The sequence below is a fragment of the Leuciscus leuciscus genome (assembly GCF_965113295.1).
Source record: "Leuciscus leuciscus genome assembly, chromosome: 1".
In the NCBI taxonomy this organism is placed as follows: domain Eukaryota; kingdom Metazoa; phylum Chordata; class Actinopteri; order Cypriniformes; family Leuciscidae; genus Leuciscus; species Leuciscus leuciscus.
In genome coordinates this window covers 35,673,219-35,694,957 of record NC_138725.1, presented here as the reverse complement: position 1 = coordinate 35,694,957, position 21,739 = coordinate 35,673,219, and the positions used below count along the sequence as shown (strand labels likewise).

Sequence of the window (21,739 nt, the reverse complement as noted above, 5' to 3'; positions counted from 1 at the left end):
ATGAGCTTCACCAGATGAACCACATGCCCCCGCCCAACGTGTCGATTGGAGCCGGCGGCGTCACGACGTGCGCGACAACAGCGTCCGTCTTCGGCTCCTCCCTGCAATCCGAGCCTCCCATTTACACGACGCTGAACGCGTACTGCCCCGCACCAAACCACCCGTCCACCACCATCAACTACCTGCCTCCCCATATACAACACCCGGAAAACACGCACGCGTTCCAGCACTCCGCACAGCGCTTCGTGCCTTTGAAAGAAGAACCGCAGACCGTTCCCGACATGCACAGCAGCGACGGCTCGTCACCACCAATGTCTCCAATCGACATGGAGAATCAGGAACGCATTAAAGCGGAGCGCAAACGGCTTCGTAACCGACTTGCGGCCACTAAATGCCGAAAGCGCAAACTGGAGCGCATCTCGCGGCTGGAGGACAAAGTCAAGGTTTTGAAGTCTGATAACGCTGGCTTGTCCAACACAGCCTCCGTTCTGCGGGAACAGGTGGCGCAACTTAAACAAAAGGTCCTGAGACACATGAACAGCGGCTGTCAGCTTATGCTGACCAGTAAGATGGAGGCGTTTTAAACGCGGTTGGACTCAGATAAACATAACACTGGAAATTGTTTATGTTCCACGGTGAGAACGCACCAGCTGAGGTATTTTGGACACGTCCTGGGTTCAGATACACGATTAAAGCGAACCCTCCGTCCAGAACGGGACGGAACGGACTCTGAGGCTCCGAGACGAAGTGGAAAAGGCCAGTCGCCGCCTCCGTATCAAAACTGTGTTTTTGTCATGATCTAAAGTGTATTTGATCATGTGAACGCATCTGATATTGTCGTGCAGTAATACAACCGATCCTGAACTCATAAATTATTGTTAGGCTACTGTTCAGGTTGATCCTGACACTATGTTACCAATGTCACATGTTTACATTGTCTTTCTTTCTTTTTTTATGTGTGTGCGCTGTTTATTTAAGTAAAGATTTTGAAATATAACTTTCCATGTGTATGGGTTTTCATTTGTGTTGTTATGTTTATTGTCTTGGTTTCGAGCTGTTATGTAATTCTTATGCTGACCGTTCCTCGAAGTCCACATGTCATTCAGACACAAAACACGAACATTTTGATTATGGCTTGAATGTTTGTTCACTCTTTGTAAAGTAATCAGCTGTTTTATGGGGGTCGTGTGTATAGATTCATACTTGCATTTGCGCGTTCACAAAAGGGGGCACTAGGCCTTTCCTGCTGACGTCAGCAGCACTTCCATATATGGTCGTTTTTTGGTTCTCGTACGTCACTCTCCACCCACAAGCCCGAGTGGAGAAGTTAACCGATCCAGGATCAGAGAGAGAGACAGGGGGTTTCCGAAGTTGGACAAGACCACTGTGAGCGTGTGTGTGTGAGTGTGTGTGTGTGTTTCCATGGAGTTTAGTGGGTTGAACGCTTACAAGGAAACAATGATGCAGTCTTTAATATGCGGAACTTATAGGCTAATCAAGAATATATTCAAAAACTTTTGAGATATAAGAAGATAAACTACATTTTAGAATTGTAAATTATTATTTAGTCTATTTATTATAATATTTAAATGCTAAAATGTAACTTATTTATTAGTTTAATATTATCTAACTATATTATACTATAAAAGTAAAAAAATATATACTTTTTATAGGTCATTACATTGTTTTGAGCATTAGAAACTAATTGAATAAAGACATTTTTGGAAGAAAAGAAAAGTTCTATAGGAATAAAATATATATTTTATTCAAAAATGTCTTGATAAAAAGTTTGGATAAAAACGCTTGAGACCTAAAAACTGATTGGTGAATTAAAAAACAAACAAACAATGTTTTTTCCTATTCATGTCAATTAATTTGATTCATATGTAATGTCATGTCCTCTGTGGACACTGACTCATTTATTAGGAAAATTAAAAGACATGATTTTAAAATTGACCAATCAATTCTTAGGTCTCAAGTTTTTTTACCCAAACTTTGTATAAAGATGATTCTCAACTCTTCTATGAAAGATATAACAGAATGATTTGATTTAAAACTGTGACATGTATGTTGTCAAAGAAATTTATAAAATATAATGTCTTTGGGGGAAAAAAAAACTCCATTGTTGTGTCTCAGGAGGATATGATGCACAAGAAAGACAATGATGAACTTTATACAGAGATAGCAGGGGTCAACACACCTTCAAACAGCATTAGATTTAGCAAGAGTTTATTTTAGGAGCTGAATTATGTTATAGGTGAAGAGATTAGAGTCAGTACGCATGAATATAAACGTATCTGTTATTATTAGGCCCAATTCAGTGTAAGATACTGTAAGATAACTGGTTTGCTGGTCCAAGCCTAAACTGGTTTCACAGGAGAACAACCCAATCCAGCTAGACTGGTTTAATCTGTTTTTTAGTTCAGTCAAATTGTAACAATTTTAAGTATTAGCCGAATCATCTGTTCCTAATTCATCATATTACTTAGTGGTTTGGATGTGTTCTGGAGATGAATATGTCTTTTGGGAAGTGACTGCGCCCTCTGGAATGACTGAACCGGAGGCGCGCACGGCAGGGGCGCGCATGAGATCTATAAAGAGAACCGGGTCTGGCACTGCCGCTGGAATGAAGAACATTAGAATGGAATTATGTGACCCTGAGCTGATCTTTCTGAATTAATTACCTCAATAACGGATTTATTTATTAAATATTGAAACAATGATTCCCCTAAAATAATAGCCCATGGTAGTTTTAAGTAGACTTTATTACCATGAAAATACCATTTTAGCTACACACAAACTATAGTCCAAATAACAAAGCTAGTCTCTGAAACGCGTGGGACGTTTGTTTTTTGTGCCACTCGATCGCTGGAAATCGGGAGCGGGGATTTTTTTTTGGCACGGTGAGAAAAGCCCACTCGGGTCCACTTGTCAGTGACGTCAGTGACCCACCTGCGTGTTTTTCTGCTCGCTCTCGAGGTGGAAATCGGAGGGCGCCACATCAAAGCGCTGAAAGTACGCGCGCACACGCACGCGAGCTCAGGTTGTTTTGGAGATTTTAAAGGTGCACACCGTCGTGTGTGTTTCATTTCATCTGAGACTCTACAATATCAACAGCTCTTTTAGTTTCACGAGTGTTTCTTGTGGAACAATCTCACCCCCCCACCCACTCTCTCTTTCATTTAAATGGCCTTGTTCCATTCTGATGTTTGTTGAATTTTCTATGTGAAGGTTCCATAAATAAAGGCCCCCTAAAATCAAAATGTATTTTTTTTTTAGCTTTTAGTATGAATATGTTAGTCTTAAGGTTATGAATAAAGCTGGCGTGTTCCAAAACAATGACAAAATTCGCATTTAGGAGATAAAATCATTCAAAACGTACAGCCTCTCACTTCTGCTAAAATGGATCAGGGATTTTTATGACATCACAATGGACTTCAGCTTCTCATCACATCTTCTGTCCAATCACATGCTCTCTAGAATCTAAAGCTCCACCCCCTATGCTATTAAAACCACCTGGTCAAAGCGACCTTTGACACGTCACGGAGCAATATGGGTTGTAGTTCGGTTGCTCAAACGCTCGAGTTTTATTTCTTTTTCCAACTGTACATTGATTAAGACTGAAATGGCTAGAATTTATTCACACCTCTAGCCTACTATTGAATCCAACGTATCATCAGCGCTCGGATTCGCTTCCATGGTGCAGTCAAGTACGACTTGCAGTCTGTGAGGTAAACTAAATGCTATTGGCTATGAAAAGGGGAAGGAGCCATTCAATAATTCCTGCCTTAGCTTCCTGTTTCAGTGGAAATCATCATACAAAGCTGCATGGTAAAGGCCCTCCAGTGCGACTGTAAAGGAGCGGTCACATTAACCTCTGTTTAGTGAATTTTCGCGTGTGAAATCCAGTCAATCCAATTGGAATCCAGGGCGAAACTTTTAACACACACATTTCTCCTCGGATTCGCAACATTAACCAAAAAAAAAACTGCATGGTTTAAAAGTAACTGTCCTGTGCTTTATTCAACATGGCTAATGGACAATGGACCGTTCTGCACGCGAAATTCGCTGACATTTTGCTAATAGGAGTCAATGTTGTGTAGTCCTTAAGCATATGATTCTTTAAAATAAGCTTTTGGGACATGATCTCTAAAAGACTCTCAAATAGTTGCAAAACCGTTTTATTTTTTTGTATATGTGCTAACCAGCAATTAGTTGTAATATTGAAGTTGAGTTTGATTCATCATACTTTATATCAGGGGTATTGTTTATTTTGAAATGCTCTTAACATGTGATTAATAATGCTAAATGTAGATGGAAAAACATCTTATGACAAGAGTCATGTAAAATGACAGATAAAAATAACTATATTTGCAGCATCGTTGTTTTTTTTTTTTTTTTTCATCTATTTTACTGCTCACAGTGTTTTTGCTGTTAAAGTCCCTGTGTTGAAAATCAAGTTTTTAATGTAATTTATATTTCTGTGTGGTGTTTTTAATAATGCTTTAAGACAAACCATGTGCAAATCCATCAGTCGACACCATTGTTGAGTATTTTCTCCTTAAAACTGCAGCGAACCAAAGACAGTCTCAAAAACACGGTTTGAAATCGCTGGTGTTACTGACGTCACAAACGAATTTGCATATTCATAGAACCGCAATGAGGCAAGAGTTACATTTAAGCTATTTTAAGACATGAAGAATTTATTTTCAAGGGAAAAACTTTTAAATATGTCATTTCGGTGATCAAAGATTGGTTTTAAGGGATACAATTATTGGGGGACTTTAAAATAACCGCGTCATCTTGAGCTCTTAATGTGGCGTTTTAGCGTCTTTAGCGAGAGAGAGAAGCAACTCGCACGAAATGGAAGAGCGTGAATGAAGGTTGTAGCGCCGAAAGATCATTAGCCTACCATAAATGTCCTTGAGAGCTTGTGGTGTTAAACTCTCCATTGTTTCGACACGGTAAAATGGTGCTGCAGTTGTCATTATTTCTCGGTCCGACATTTAAATATATGATTGTTTCTCTCTCGTTTCGCTTTTTCCCCAGTTTAATTGGCACAAGAATGTCTCACAGGCCTGTAAAAGTGCAGCACTCATGAATGAGTCAAAGCTCATTCAGCAAAGTTTCTCAACAGAACAGCGCGTGTTATTTTTATTCCGCCTTCGTGATTAGCCTGAAGAGCTTTCTGGAGCATTTCTTCTTCATACTTCCCCTCTATTCTACATGAAGAGGCTTTCTAACGCCTGACAGACTGTAGGCTGCAGAGGGAGAAACATCAGTGACGGATGATGACGACAAAATGTGGGCTCATCTCCTCCATCACACGCTGATTTGCACATTTCATCTCCTCTCTCCCACTCACACTGTAAATCTCTCCTTCGATCTCATTAATATACCTTCTTGTCTTTTCCAAGACTGATAAATGAATGCTGAGGCTAAGATTGAGTGACAGTTTCCGTCAAACACCCACCGACTCTGACACAGCACGACTGTTACATAATGTAGGCTACTCGAGTATCATTGGTTTGCTGCTTTTCAACCTGATGGTTCTTTAAAGGTTCTTTACACATAGTAACAGTTCTATTTAGAACCGTATCGTCCTGAAGAACCCTTTATATGCTGAAATGGTTCTTTGTGTTAGAGTTTATGGTTCTTTATTCCCGCCTTTTTGTCTTTCAAATCTGTAACTGTCAAAGCCACCTCATCATTACTGATTTTCTGGAGCTCAGCTGTACAACTACAGTTACTACACAGACTGTCAACATACTCTCAACAGGTACATGATTTTTTTCTTAAAATGTCAAAAAATTATAACTTCCATTGTAAAAATTGTAACGATAATTTCCTAACAATCATGTCTTTTTGTGTTTTTAGTTTAACATAACATGGAAGTGTGAGCAGCTCTGTTCAGTTAAGGATACTCATCTTCTCTTCTCCACAAAGTAAGTAACAGAGATATAAAATGTATGATATTTTTAAATTATGACTTTATGCCTAAACATACCCAGTCACAAAAAATATTAAAGCTATTCCATGATTATACCATCACTTTTTTTCTTTTAGCTAATTTTGGCCTTCATGAACAAATTTGTTTGTACATAATCAAAAGGAAGAGACACAATGTAACTCTAAACTTAATTGTGTATTTGAGATGTTGTCACGTATCATAACCTCATCGTCTGCAGAGAGAAACTGCCACTCAGAATACACACATAATGAAGGACGTTAAGACATCATAGGGGATTGTGAAAATATTTCATGGGAACTTGGTCTTCATTACATCTATATCGTGTTCAGCGTCAATTGTTATTTAGCCTATTAATGTATTCAGAAAACAACGGTTGTTAGAGTACAGTCATTTCTGCTACAGTCTGCCATGTCAATAAAAAATGAAAGTACCTAACTGACACAACATGCTGTTAAAAAAAAAAAAAAATAAATAAATAAAACCCAAGTGAAGGCAACAAGATATGAGACCAGGCAAAGAGGACTAAAAAAAAAACTATATTAATAAATAATTTATAAAAATTATATTCATAATAGTAATATTAATAATATGAAGATACTATATATTAATATGAATGAAAATAAATATTGTTAAAAAGGTTATTTATAACCCCATTGAGGTCCTATATAGCACTTTCAAAGCTTGATTCTTTATGGAACCTTGTATAAATGGTTCTATTTAGCACCAAAAAGGGTTCTGCTATTGTTACAAGCCGAAAAACCCTAATTTGGTACTGTTCAGAACCATTTTTCTTAAGAGTGTATAAATATATGTGTGTGTAGGTGTATTCAAAATATGACTACTAGCTAATGTTGTAAAAATACCAATATGCTATACTAAAATAACACTGCCGACATAAATATAGCTAGTATTTGGCTAAACCAGATGTTTTTCTTGTGATCCGTGGGAGTTTTTGTGGTTAGATAAATTGGGTCACAAGGCGCTAAAGGTCAAGCCTGGGTTTAGCTGATCATGAATTCAGCATCAAACACCATCACAGGGTCAATGAATGTGTTTCGCCTTAAAATGGGTTCATGGCGCCATCTAGTGCTGCAAGTGTCATAAAGCAATTCAAAATGGTTTTGAAGAAAATAGGCTATGTTAACTTGGTTGAGTGATGAATAGGCCTAGCTAATGAATAATAAACGCGACAGACCTTATTCAGAGCAGCGCCATGACAGGTATGAGCGCGAGGCTGTGAGGGATAAACTTACCGTGTGTTCAGTGGCATCCGCTGTATAAAGTTTCGAGATCACTTATACATTTCGGCAGCTCATTTGTCTGTTTTTGTTTTGTTTGTTTTTTCAACTGAAATTTCTTGGAAAGACATTTTTGCAGTGTTTCGTCAGCAGAACAATCTAAAAACACATTTATGTCTATCCCTCACACCATAGGCGTAATTCTATGGGGGGACAGGGGGACACGTCCCCCCCAATATTCAAAGAAGGACAATTTGTCCCCCCCAATATTTGATCATACTGTATGATTATGCGGGCAATATCGATGTGATTGCAAATATGTCTTTCTTTCCAGCTCCGAAAATATAAAATCCCGGCCGGTCCATTTCCCAAATCCATTCGACTGGCCTTACACTATACAATAACAAAACCTATTTCTCCTGAAATCCATGTCATGTTTTCCCTATACCTTTAGTAGCTCGTGCACCGTCAGTGAGTTAGGAAAAACCAAACAGAAGAAGAGTTAGGAGCGCGAAATCTGACAGAGCAGGTGACGGCGGTGTCGTCTCACATGGTGAAATCTCATATGGCAGGTGACGGCGGTGTCCTCGCAGAGAAACCGAAGTACAGTTGTAAATTTATGTTTCCATTTATGGGTATTGCCAGAGTTTTTCCTGCATAAAGAATTATAAGGCGGCTGCCTCCGTCAAATTTTGTGCCGCCTCCGGCTCTCGACAAAACTCGGACAGACAGTCACATGGTCAGATACACTTTCCCCACCGTGATGGTTCTGTTGCGGTTATAAAAATATTTAAAATAATCTAATTTAATACAGTTATAATTTTTCAATGTAAATTATTTAATTTGATTGGTAACAGCCTAGTGTCTTATTATTTTAATTGGATATTTATCAAATTTAAGAATTTGAAATGAAAGATGGAGCATACAGTTAATAAAATTAGGGGGGAAAATGCCCTTTATAAAGGTACAAAAAACTATTCTGAGTGTTTTCAAACAGTGATGTAATGAAAAATTGACAATTTTAAGTTTGAAGGGAGTAAAGCCTCTGTTTAGGCTATTAAGGAAATATAATTTTGCCAAAAGAAGAACTTTTATTTTAAATAAATGTTCATTTTAAATCAGCATGTCAGTGTGATATGTTACCATATTATCATGCTTAACACTAAGAATTTGAATAATTGTAATGTGATGATCAGATGCAGATATCTAAATCAGAGAATATCATAGGTTCGGGCGGTTTGCGGGTGGATTATTTATTTTTAACAGTGGATTCGGGTGACTCAAAGTGCACCAGATTAATGAATTTACCTTTAAAATGTACAAAATTTTCTTCCGGGGGAGCATGCCCCCGGACCCCCCTAGAGGTACCAAGTACACAGCTGTCCCCCCCAATGTGTGATTGACAATTTCGCCCTTGCCTCACACAGGCTCGCTTTAATTTTCATTATTTAAATCAAAGATGGCGCTGCTGTGAATAGGTCTATTCTACACAGTGATACGGGACAAATATAAACAGAATAACAGACATTAGTGTACAACAAATAGTCTATTTTGTCGTAATTACCGTAATTACCAGATGTCAACACGTGGTCTACACACAGCTGTTTACGTCCTCGGATTCGGAATTGTGCGTGTCTATGGCAACACTATCAAGGCCAAAATTAATCTGCAGTGGTCACGTGGTACAAATCGGAGCCCTCAGAAAACTCTGAATTACAAATTGTAATCTATGAGGACATGGACACTTATGCCTGGTTTCACAGACAGGGTTTAGATTAAGCCAGGATTCAATTAGGACAATTTTATGTAGCTTTTATAAACATGCCTTTGAAAAAAAAGAAGAAAAAAACATTAGGCTACTGATGTGCATCTTTAGTGAAAAAAACAATGGCACTGATCTTTTTTAAGATATGCTTTCAGTTAAAACAGCTCAAACACTTAGTCTGGGACTATAGTCTTAAGCCTTGTCTGTGAAACCAGGGGTATATCTTATAATCACGTTGTTTATGACATATTGTGAATGTCATGCTATAATTTAAGTTCAATAGTTAAATGTAGCATAAATTTGGCAAGATAAACACATGGTTAATTGATAACAATACTTTACACTAAACAGGATAATAACAATGACGGGATTAAATGGGTTAGACTGATTTAAAAAAAACAGGTAAAAGAATAATTTTTTATTTAGTTTATTTATGAATTAAAGACATAAGATCAGAAGAGAAACACGTTTACTCAAGGCAGCCACATAATACAGAAACATCAAACTGCTCACGCTGACCATCCGTTTACATACACACATAACACAATGTCCTCACGTTCACTGTTTAACAGTCAACTAGTACACTCATTCATAACTAGTCAAACAGAATTTACAGTGCTCTCACAGTTTTCTTTACAGCATTATTTTATAAATACTTTGAGTAAATGACAGCTGAATCATATCTGTGTTTTCACTAATAAAGTCATTTACTCAAAACACACAGACATAAATTACACATACGACTGTGTGAAATGCAAAGATTAGGCTATATGCATGTATGATAATGTGATGTTAGAAGAAATGAGACATCCATACTTCCATTTGTTGTGATTATAATGAAATATCACAGTTATAGAAACAAGAGACAATAGCAACATTTAGACAAAGCCTAAACTGAGACAAAAATGCCATAATAATATTTGTAAATGATGTAGTTTCATGCAGTGGGCAAATACAAAAACACACTGAATAAACAGTTCAATTCAACATAAAACAAGATTCGGTATCCATATTCCTGATGTAATTTGTCATATTTCCAGGTTAATAAGAATATTTTAAAACACTTTACAATAAGGTCTCATTTATTAGTAGTAGTTAATCCATTAACTAATAATGAGCAATACATTTTATACAGCATTTATTAATCTTTGTTAAATGTTACCTAATAAAAATACTTATTCATTGTTTGTTCATGTTGGGGTTAGAGCATTAACTAATGTTACCAGACACAACTTTGATTTAAAAAATGCATTAGTAAATGCTGAGATTAACATTAGCTAAGATTAATAAACGCCATAGAAGTATTGTTCATCATTCGTTCATGTAGTTAAACCTTATTGTAAAGTGTCACCAAATATTCAATAAGATTCAGACCTAAATTCAACTTGTCATGTTGCCTTTAAAGGTGCAGTGTGTGCTTTTTAGCGGCATCTAGTGGTGAGGTTGTGAATTGCACCCAACAGAAGTTATGGTGGCCGACAGGAAGTGATGTCGTCGTCTGAGACAGCAGAGCGTAGCCAGTTAAACAATGAGGTTTCTTTACAAAGATCAATTAACAAATTGGGTTTACTTAATTATTCAGTAAAACGATATGTTATTGCGAATATTATTGTTACTTGTTCATCATTGTGTCAGTGTTTTATTTGCTGACTTTAGCTTTAGCTTCTTTGCACGAAGAACAAAATAGTGACAAAACGTGTTTGTCCGTTCAGGGCTCCTGTAGAAACATGACGGCGCATTTCACTGTAAGGGGACCCGTGGTGTATGTAGATAGAAATGGCTCAATCTAAGGTAATAAAAACATATCGGTTCATTATGTAAGGTCTTTATACACCACTGAAAATATAGTTATGTATATGATATTGCATTTCTGTTAACAGATCCTCCTAAATATTACACAATGCACCTTTAAGAGGTTAAAATAAGCAGAATTTAAATTTACAGAACTAGTTTAAGTCTATCCAGGATTGTTTTGTCGACTGTGTTAAATAGACAATAGAATTACGGTAGAAAGCATTTGTTTACTTTAAATTCAACCGATAAGATAAGAACAGAATACTTGATAACAAACATTCAGCAGATCTAGAACACAAATGTTCTAGAAGCCGCTTCCACTGCCTTCCATATCGGTAGCCAGAACGGAGCGTTTGCGCAGGACGGTGTTGCTCCTCCGGGCCTGTGGTGGTGCTGTGGCGCTGCGTGTCTGAGGCTGCGCAGGGGGGCAGGGCGCTCTGTACTGGGGCAGGCCGCTCTTGGTGGTGTCCAGTTCTTCGGGGTCTCCTTCCTGAACCCTCAGGGCCGCGATCACCTCTCGATCTGAGGGGCTGAGTGTCAAACAGCCGCAGCTAAGGCCTTCAACGCCATCTTCTTCCCCGGGGTCGTCTTCAACCGTCATAAAGGCGTCTCCCCAAAGACTCTCGCAGAGGTCTCGCCCATGCTGATACATCTGATCAACAAACACAGATGCATGGATGATCAGAACATGCTTACAAGTACGCAAACGAGTATCAAAGTAGAGGTGCACTTCGGTCATTTTTGATCGAAAAAGTAACATAATTATTTAATTTTTTTACTTAATTGGAATGGTACGAAACTTGGTAAAGGTTTTGGCACTTGCTATGTGAACACGCACAAAAAAAATCATAGGCATGATTCGAGAAGTCTAAATGGTCTGGGGGGAAAAAAGTCACATTTGTGCTCCTCGCGGTCAATTGTGCGCATTGGAAATGAATGGGAGGCGAATTTCATCTAGTGGAAGCGTTTGGTACTGCAGCCAAACAAAACCTCACTGAAAGCTAATTTTTTTAGATATCAACCTCAAATTTTTTAATCGACTTGTTTAAATTTGTGGCTTTAACTTTCTCAGTTTTAGAGTAAAACATGTTTTTGAAAATATGTATTTCATATAAAAATTTAGAATATTATCATTATTCATAACAATAAACGTAAAATTCTGTAACTTTTTTCACTTCAGCAATAATCTGCCAAGTGTTGTCTTTGAAAGAGATCAAACTTAAGTCTGTGCTGTAAAGCATTCAAGATTTACGAAAGTTTAAGTTGGAAATTGTATTTTCAGGTCTATGCTCAAAAACTGAATAAATGGTTTATAAATACTGCGTAAATATAATTTAGTACTATAAAATCCCCTAAAAATACAAAATATTAAATAAAAAACATTATCGAACTAAAATAGAGTACATTCATTTCCTTGAAATAAATCAATTTCTGTCATTTTGGACCGACATGTGGAGAGCACCAGAGTTTTTTCAATTTTATTGTTTAATTTTTTAAGAGCACCAGAGGGTTAAAGGAGCATTGCGTAGGTTCTGAAATTTCTAACAGTTACTGACACCAGTGGCCGTTAGAGGAACTGCAGGCAGTCTAATGCTCGTTCTCGGTGCCGCAACAACCACTGAAGGCTCATCGAGATTCACCAGCATAATGTTTGAGGTAAGAAAACACCATTTGAAAACACTACCGATTGCCGCTGCTTACTAATAATGGCTGCCGTGCCGTACGGATGTAAGCCCAAGTAGACGAGAACGCGCATGACGTCACATTTTGTGAATTTTCGCGCTGATTCGGGCCCGACTCCTCCACACACAATTGAGCCTACAGGCTGATAGAGGCAACCGTGGTGGACAGTCAAGGTGTCATTCTTTTTATTACATCATGGTTGGGTCATACATGTACAAATGAAAACTCTATGTTAAAGATTTTTTTAAGTAAAAACCTACACATAGCTCCTTTAAGGCAAGTCATTTCACTCGGCGGCCATCTTTGAAATGCCTCTCGAGCAGCTATTTCAGTTATAGTGAAGCTTCTATTTCTTCGAATGGGGAAACATCTAATTCTCTAAAGCACCAGGTAAGGTTTTTACCACTCAAATAGTGGTAAAAAGGTCTTATTTTTCATGTTAAGTCCTAAGCGCGCATCTTAAACTGTGACACGATCACTTTACCAATTGGCGACTGGCTCTTATATTTAGAAGCAGGACTTATTCCGCCATATTGTGTGTTTCACATTCTCCCGTTCATAGTAACATGAGTGCATAGTCTTTGTATATATAAAGTCTTTGGTTTGATCCAATGAGAAAACTGACTGTAGAAGAAGACTCACGCTAATGCTGCAATAGTGGCCCCTTGTGGCAAAGCTGAGATTGCAGTGTGTAATTGCTTGGTATTGTGCATTTTTAAAACATAAAAAACTAGCAGTAAATATACATTTACAGCGGAACTTACAACCAAAATCAACCTTAATAGTTCTTCAGACTGCTAGTTATTCAACTGGGGAAATAAAAATGTAATTACTATAGCAATGTGAAGAGCACAGCTGCAGTTATGAGGGATCTTACCATCCATGTAGCATCAAAAATATTATGTGTAATGATGAGAAAACATTTCAGATCCGCTGCTAACATTATCCGTCGTTAAATTCGCACATCAGCTTTAATGATTCCACAAAGTAGAACACACACACACACACACACACACACACCTCCTCTGCTTTCTCTATCTCATTATTGGCTGTGATTTTCACCCCTCAGAAGAACATGTGAAGTGTGTGTGTGTGTGTGTTTCTCTGTCACTCATGGTTATGCACATGTGATGATGATTGTGTTGATTATTAATTTTTACTGCCAGCTGCATTTCCACAGAAACACAGTGATCGTAAAACCAACATGGGATCAACTATGACTCGATTTACTGTCTTAATTCGCGTTCCTGCTCTTATTGGCAATGATTCATCACTGCATGCTATTCTGCGAAAAAAGTATAATCTTTTATGAAAATCATAACTTCCACTTCCGAAATGACTTTAATTTCCGGCTGACATCCGGCTTTATCTCTCTGATTTATCAAGCACCTTCATAGAGAGACACTTTCACCATCCAGTGAATTCATCATGATTAAATCAAGTCCTGCTCACTGTTAAACCTCATAAAAACTATTTTACCCCTAAAGAAGTGAATGACAGAAAAGTCTGTTTAACATTAAAAATCATGTTGGGATCACATGATCACTTGCTTGCTTTATCTTGGTATTACTGGACAACTCCATTCACCAAATAAATAATGCATTGTTTATTCATGAGTGAATCAAAATTGGATCACAGTTTTGATTTAGCTAATCAAATTAACATTGATATTGTGACAGATGTTGTTAAAATTCAATGTTGATTTTTAAGTATTTTGTAACATTTTTACAACCATTACTGTATTGCACTGTTGCAATGTTTTTTCAATGTTGAAACAACAAATTAGATTATATCAACCACATTCAGCGTTGAAACTGACGCTTGAAAGGCCGGTTGCACTGATTCACATCTCTCTCTCTCTTTTCACATGTACAGCATGTCAGTGGTGAGGAAATGTGACATGAACTGACACGTTCACTGTGTGTTTGTGTGTGTTTGTGTGTGTGTGTGTGTGTGTGTGTGTGTGTGTGTGTGTGTGTGTGTGTGTGTGTGTGTGTGTGTGTGTGTGTGTGTGTGTGTGTGTGTGTGTGTGTGTGTGTGTGTGTGTGTGTGTGTGTGTGTGTGTGTGTGTGTGTGTGTGTGTGTGTGTTTCCAAAGACGTTCCAGCTGTGTCCATGCCTGAAGTCACATACTCTCTCCAGTTCTGATGGTGATGTGAACAACCCACATAGCAAGTGATCTTAGCCCGAATGTGTCCTCACGCTGGCAATGGCATGTCTCCTGTCAGCCAGAGCTGGGCCATGTGTGGCAATGATGGCAGAGCATGATCACGGCAAACAACATGAGGGCGATTGTTGGTGGGAGGAGTGTGTGTCTCAGATCAATCCAGTGATCATCTGCTCCAAATCAGGATTGTGACCTTGGGCCAATTAAGTGCACTTTAATGCAGTTGACTTCACTGATTGACAATTTACTTCATTTGAAATGATACTGTTTCATCTTTTATGACTTGGCATTTAAAAGCTTAATTTTTACCAATACTACAGTTTGAAATACTGAATTGATTAAAATGTCTGTGATCGTTTAACCATAATCATGCAATATATCATTCATTTTGTTTATCAAGGGGCATTATTTTATGAATATGCTGTCATAAAATACACCGTATTTTATTCCTGTTGTGGATATTTATCTCCTTAAAATTAAAGTAAAATATTCTGTTTTAAATAAAGTGCAATTTATTTTTACAGAAAATATCCTTAAAAGTTTTTACAGAAAAACACTGTTATTTTACAGGTATTTCCTGAAATAATTCAAATGACTGGGAGCAACAGAACATTAAATACTGACAGAACTCTCAAGATCTCAGCATATTCACTTATTACAATCCAGTTTGACTATTTATTTTATACTAAAGTTCTTATTGAGAGGTTTAGGTGTTGAAGACTTATTGGAAAAAAAAAGTTTGAAGTCACCATTATGATTATCGGTGTTTGCTTTAGTTGGGCTCTTGACCCTTACGTTTTTAACATTAGTATTTATTTTGCTGCTTTTGTGTCACTGATACACATTTGTTATGGCAAGAAGATTGCTGGAGAAAATCTCATCAGATGATGTTGGTCACTTATTGGGGATGTCGTCATCATGTAGTGGCAAGATTCCCAGATATCACTTAAAGTCAAATCTCTGAGTACATTAACAGTTCATTTCACATGGTTAACTGTAGCCTTGTGGTATTGTGACATCAGGAGCACAGAAACATAAAGAATCAACATACGAATCTCAACAATGGTGACAATCAACAAAGATTTTTGTGACTAGTAGCTTGTTTTGTGATGTTCAGAATTGATCTGAATATTTATATATATTGTTGAGATTCATACTCCGATTATTGATGTCTGTGTGAGTCTACATGATCCTGTCAAAAAAAATTCTGCATAATGATTTAATAAAATCTTTCAGAGTACACAGCATACACAACCGTTTCTGGTTTACTTAAGGCTGAAAATCGGTACACTAAAACCTATTCATGCCCAGTGCTGGACCAGTTATGGGTTTGTAATTGCCTGAGACTCTGGCAAGTTACTTGGTCACTCCAGGGCCGTCATTCTTTGCAGTATGTGGGCCATGTAAAAAAGGGGCTTTGTGGACCGGAGCTGGTCCCGAAAAAAAAATCGCTATGTGGGAAACCTCTGTAGTGATGTTTGTATCAGACAGTAGCTGCGTTTCCATTACTGATTTGTGCAGAACTTTTGCGCTATTTTGTAAATGTTGATAAAAAACTATTGCGAAATGACAGCGTTTCCATTAACTGATGTTTTGCGACTGAAACGTAATTTTTTCCTCTCGCGATAAGTCATTCCAATAATTATGGCAACCGATGTTGGTATGGGTTTACATATATCCCAGCCACCGCACTAGCCATTATTTTTTAATGGAAGGAGACATAGGCGTGTTATCCAAGCATTAATGGCAAGGGAAACCCCTTATACTTGGGAGCGGTACATATGAGGTGTTTCTGGGTATTTCTCCCTCATATCTGCTTTAAGGGTCTTGATTGTGGCATTTCCTTGTTGTTTAGAGTCTAGTATTCCTGTAACACTTTTGTCTTTTATGAGTTTAATGAAGAACTCTGTCTCGTCTTCTGTCCAAACATACCGCTCCATCTACGTCAGGTGACCTGTAAATGCGTAAAAACTGTTTCCATTACAGTTTTGCGAAATATTCCTTTTTCAAATTGCCTGATAAACCACCTCATGCGAGCGTAAAAAACTTTTTTGCAATACATGGGAGTTTTTGCAAAATTGACGTGCTTCCATTGGGCGTATTTTCAATGCGCAATTTGAAGGCTAATGGAAACGCGGCTAGTGATGTGAACAAACCTCATTATTTATCTTGCCCTGTTGAGTCCCAGTTTGGAGATTAGGTTAAAACTGTCCCTCTGTGTAATTAAAGCCCAACACAAAAGCCCCAGACATGAATGATTCCTTACCAACCACACAGCAAAACCCTGGCAACTACTCAGAACACTCTAGTAACAGAACACCTAAACAACCACATAGCAACATGTAAAAAACTCTTCAGAACTTCTTAACAACTGCATACCAATATCATGCCAATCATGCCATCCTAGCAACACACTCTAACATAATAAACTTAGCAACAACACCCTGGCAACCACCAATAATACCATAGCAATACATAGCAATGTGCTAAAACTATTCAGAGCACCTTAGCAAACACTTAACAACATACTAAAACATTATTCAGAAGACCTTAGCAACTGCATAGCAACATGCTTGCAATCACGTACAACATCATACCAATACAGCAATGTTTCAAATGTCCTCAAAACACTTCAGCCTCAACGTAGGGACACAATAAAAATATTAAAAAGTCCTTGCAACACCATGGCAACCACTAAGAAACACACCAAAAATGTTGCATCTGCATAGCAACACACTGGCAACCAACCACAACTCATGGCAATGTGCAAAACTCCTTTAGAACACATTATCAACGCCTTAACAACTGCATAGCAACAACCTGGCAAACACCCACAACACCCTAGGTACACTTAGCAATTTGCCAAAGTTTAACACATCAACCACTTAGCAACACATTACCAACATTAATAAATCTACATTGCTACACCCTGGCAACCACCCACAACACCATATCAATACAGTACATAGCAATGTGACAAAAACTACTCAGAACACCTTAACATTCACAACCTCTTAGCAAAATAGACCACCTTAGTAACTGCATAGAAATACCCTGGCAACCTCCCACAATGCCCTAGGAACACATTGCAAGCAATGAGCCAAAACCAAATAAAAACACTTTAGCAACACACTGAAAACCTTTAAAAACTTTAGCAATTGCATAGCAACACCCTGGCAACCACCCCAAACACACAGCAATGTGCCAAAAACCCACTAAAACACTTTAGCAACACACTAAAACATTTTTTTTAAACCTTAGCAACTGCAAAGCAACACCCTGGCAACTACCCAAAACACACAGCAATGTGCCAAAACCCACTAAAAACACTTTAGCAACACACTAAAAATATAAACAAACCGTAGCAACTGTATAGCAACACCCTGGCAACCACCCAAAACACACATCAATGTGCCGAAAACCACTAAAACCCCTTTAGAAACACACTAAAAACATTTAAAAAACCTTAGCAATTGCATAGCAACCACCCAAAACACACATCAGTTAGTTTTGCCTGGACGAATATCACATTTTCTTCAGAAATGTACAGATCTAGTAGTGAGTTTGATGTATTATGTTTGGTATGATGTTACCTGTTGGTAAGACACACAGCCGCCGGTGCAGTTCTGTCCTCTTGGGTCGGTGGCCCAGTCTCGAGCACACGTCAGGTCCAGTTTACAGGCCTCATACCTGCAACAGTGACATCTCTGGTCATCATATTACCAACAGCTCATCATAAAAGGTTATGGCCTTGGACCTGAAGACAGTGTGTGAGCATGAGTGGGCGGGGCCTCACCAGTCTCTGCAGAAGCTGTGGCACAGAGGCACCGCTTTCAGGGAGGAGTCATGATGTGGGTGTGGCCAGCGAGCAGCGTCAGGAGAGCAGCGATAAAAACACACCGCGCGCTTCAGGAAGGACTCGCAGCTACAGAGAGAGATAGAGAGAGAGACTGTTATATATACATATATATATATATATTCTTTTTTAGTTGAAGAAAAAGAGATGGTACTTCACAAACACATTCAGTAAAACAATAGTGAGCATTTACACAAAACTTCACAAGCACAAAAACCACACACATAAGCGAAACATAAATAAATAGATAAAAATGAATTCAAAATAAATAAACTTGAATTAAAAACAAACAAACCTGGATTTAAAATAACTAACTAAATGTATAACTAAATAAATAAAAATTATTAAAAATAAATAAACATGAATTATGAACAAACAAACCTGGATTAAAAATAACTAACTAAATATGTAAATGAATAAATAAAAATGAATTATAAACAAACAAACCTGGATAAAAAAATAAAATAAATAAATAAATAAATAAATAAATAAACATGAATTATAAACAAACAAACCTGGATAAAAAATAAATATATTAATTAATTAAAATTAATAAAAAATATATAAACATGAATTATAAACAAATAAACCTGGATTAAAAATAATTTACTAAATATACAAAAAATTATTTAAATAATTAAACAAGGATTAAAAATAACTAATTAACTAACTACAGTAAATACATCAACCAAACAAACATACAAATACCTACTGCCATCTAGAGTCTAAAAAAGGGCAAACCCTGTAACATGTTCAATCACAACTTCCTGTTTTAATAGGAAATACTTAAACATCAGAATCAGAATCAGAATCAGAAAGAGCTTTATTGCCAAGTATGCTTGCGCATACGAGGAATTTGTCTTGGTGACAGTAGCTTCCAGTACACATACAATATAAAGTGACAAGACAAGTGACAAGTAACATAGGTATAAATAAAAAATAAAAAAATTAAAAAAAATAGAAAAAATAAAAATAAAATAAAAATAAAAGATTATAAATTATAACATGCCAAATTAGTTCATAGTTTTTATTTTTATTATTATTATTAAATCTTGTTTACATATTGTGCATCATCCTTCACACTAAAAATCAAAAAAATATTTTATTGAACACAAATATGAGGCAAAACTATTATCACCTGCTAAAAGCAGTTAACAAATCATATTTGATTGAATCAATCAATTTCCAGATTTTACAGTGTAAATATTAATCATATCTATTTAGGAAATGAATATTTTCTTACAGAGGGCTGAGAAGACCACACTTATCCCAGGGAGAGTTGTCCACAGAGCCGGAGAGATCCTGGACATCCGTCTCAGAACAACATGAATCTGAACAGAGACAGAAACATTAACAACCTGAGACAAACTACAAACAATACAGTCCCAACTCAAAATCTGAAGATTTTAATGAACTGATCTGGACCAGTTTTGAATCAACTGTGTGATTGTGATTGTGAGAGGACTATAAAGTGTGTACACACTCTCTGTGTAGAGCGAGCAGTCCTTCAGACGGGGCTCAGGACTGGGCGTGGCTTTGTGTCTCCCGTCCTTAAGACACGCCCCCTCGTGACTCATCACAGCAGCAGCCAATAGAACGAGGCAGGCGAGGCCAAGCAGAACTCTAGACATGCCCATTTTCACCTGCGTTTGTTTTTCAACTGTAAGAAATAATCTGGGATGGGAAACACTTTATTATGACTTTCATCAACTAACATTATGATGCTTCAGAACATGAAACTTTGATTCACATTTGCATTAATTTATTCATATTCTGTGACGAATTATATAACGCTTCACAATCACTTATTCATAAAAGTATTCATTTAAAAAGATATAAACAGATCAGCTCAGTTAATCACTGGTTATTTTTTATCTGTCTGAAATCCTCAACCAATTTAAGAGAATTTAAAGGAATCCTGCTAAACTCAAAATTCTGAAAATATAAACTAGAAAGTAAGAATTTTTTTTCCAAGTAAAAAATGTAATATATATTCCCAAATTAGAAATAAAATAAAAATAATGTAACTAAAATAAAAATATATTCCCAAATAAAAACTGAAATCAAATAATACATTAAAACATCATAGACTATATATATTCCACAGAAAAAAATAATAATGTAATAAAATAAATATATATTCAAAAACTGAAATCAAATAATGCATTAAAACATAAAATATAATATTCCCAAATAAAATAAAAATAATACAATAAATTCATTCTAAATTACAAAATACACTTGAGTTTATGTAGCCTATAGGTTAAATCTTAATGCACTGTTTACCTCACAACCTACAGAAACTTTTAGTTTGATATATCAAAGTAATGAACAGGTTCAGTTCAACCCAAAGTTTTCACAGCTCATCTTAAGAGGAAAATAAATCATAAAAGACAACATCATGATTAATTGTGCTGTTCATATGAATGTCCTTTAACTGTGTCGTGCAGTCCTGCATAAGAGGATGAAGAATTACACAGACTGATCTACTCAAACTGTACACAGTAGGCTAAACACCTCACGTCAGAGTTAAAATCTTCTAAAACACAAAATGACTGTTAATATGTCCATAAAACTCCTTCATACCTGATATTGCTGCGTCCAGTGGCTGTTCTGATGCTCTCCGGTTTGATCTGCTCTCTCACTCTTTTCCCCGAGCTATAGTCGAAGGACATCTCGATGACAACGCCCCTCCCTCCCTCTCTCTCTCTCTCTCTCTCTCTCTCTCTCTCTCTCTCTCTCTCTCTCTCTCTCTCTCTCTCACACACACACACACGCACGCACGCACGCGCGCGCACACACGCATTTAGCATTAGTTTGTTCTTAGTGAGTGCAGTTATCAAAGGAAAATAATAAAAGCAATAAGACTATAAATAGACATAGATATAAACAAAGACACTTTGATCATACATTCTAATAATAATAATAATAATAGGTAATGTGGCTTTATTTCATGTGACCTTGTTTCTAATTGCCTCTCATCATGTGCCACTGAGTCACCTGCACATGTTTTGTTTTCCCCAAAACCTGTCTCGTATATTACATGAGGTGAATCCAGGGTGAATTAGGATAATCTGGGACATTGGGAGAATTGGGACACCTAAGCTTCTTGTTCTGTTGCAAGCACGTCTATGTCAACATGAACGTATTATGCTGTTTCTCACATGGTAAAGTCTCATTGGTTGATCTAAACTTCTGCAATAAACTACAAGTAAACTCCTGAACTTTAATGTGTGAAGTAGCCTACATAAAGTTTAACATAACGC

General features: G+C 37.1%; 2 protein-coding genes and 1 long non-coding RNA gene across 3 annotated transcripts in view; 2 read left to right on the top strand and 1 right to left on the bottom strand.

Moving 5' to 3' along the window:
* junbb (JunB proto-oncogene, AP-1 transcription factor subunit b) overlaps positions 1-997 on the top strand; it is a 1,672-nt gene extending 675 nt beyond the window's left edge. Inside the window, exon 1 of the mRNA XM_082164908.1 lies at positions 1-997. This exon is cut by the window's left edge and continues 675 nt beyond it. Coding sequence (XP_082021034.1) covers positions 1-584 — 584 coding nt within the window. The 3' untranslated portion in view covers positions 585-997.
* Positions 998-4,887: 3,890 nt separating this feature from the next.
* On the top strand, positions 4,888-15,953 carry LOC309495375. Its single transcript, XR_014204641.1, has 3 exons — positions 4,888-5,779; positions 5,878-5,945; positions 14,549-15,953. It is a non-coding gene; the product is annotated as an uncharacterized lncRNA (long non-coding RNA).
* Positions 6,159-21,177, bottom strand: rtbdn (retbindin). Its single transcript, XM_082164896.1, has 7 exons — positions 21,060-21,177; positions 19,957-20,147; positions 19,717-19,804; positions 18,414-18,542; positions 18,211-18,307; positions 8,628-11,420; positions 6,159-7,392 (listed from the first exon to the last, which is right to left on the bottom strand). The coding sequence occupies exons 1-6, from the start codon at positions 21,146-21,148 to the stop codon at positions 11,073-11,075; spliced, it is 942 nt and encodes a 313-aa protein (XP_082021022.1). The 5' UTR covers positions 21,149-21,177; the 3' UTR covers positions 6,159-7,392; positions 8,628-11,072.
* Between the last annotated feature and the right edge of the window lie 562 nt (positions 21,178-21,739).

Coding starts and splice junctions, on each gene's coding strand:
- rtbdn (XM_082164896.1), bottom strand. CDS start 21,148: ATGTCCTTCGACTATAGCTCGGGGAAAAGAGTGAGAGAGCAGATCAAA. Junction 20,148..21,059: donor ACTGGACGCAGCAATATCAG/GTATGAAGGAGT, acceptor TTCCCATCCCAG/ATTATTTCTTACAGTTGAAA. Junction 19,805..19,956: donor CTGCTCGCTCTACACAGAGA/GTGTGTACACAC, acceptor GTCTCTGTTCAG/ATTCATGTTGTTCTGAGACG.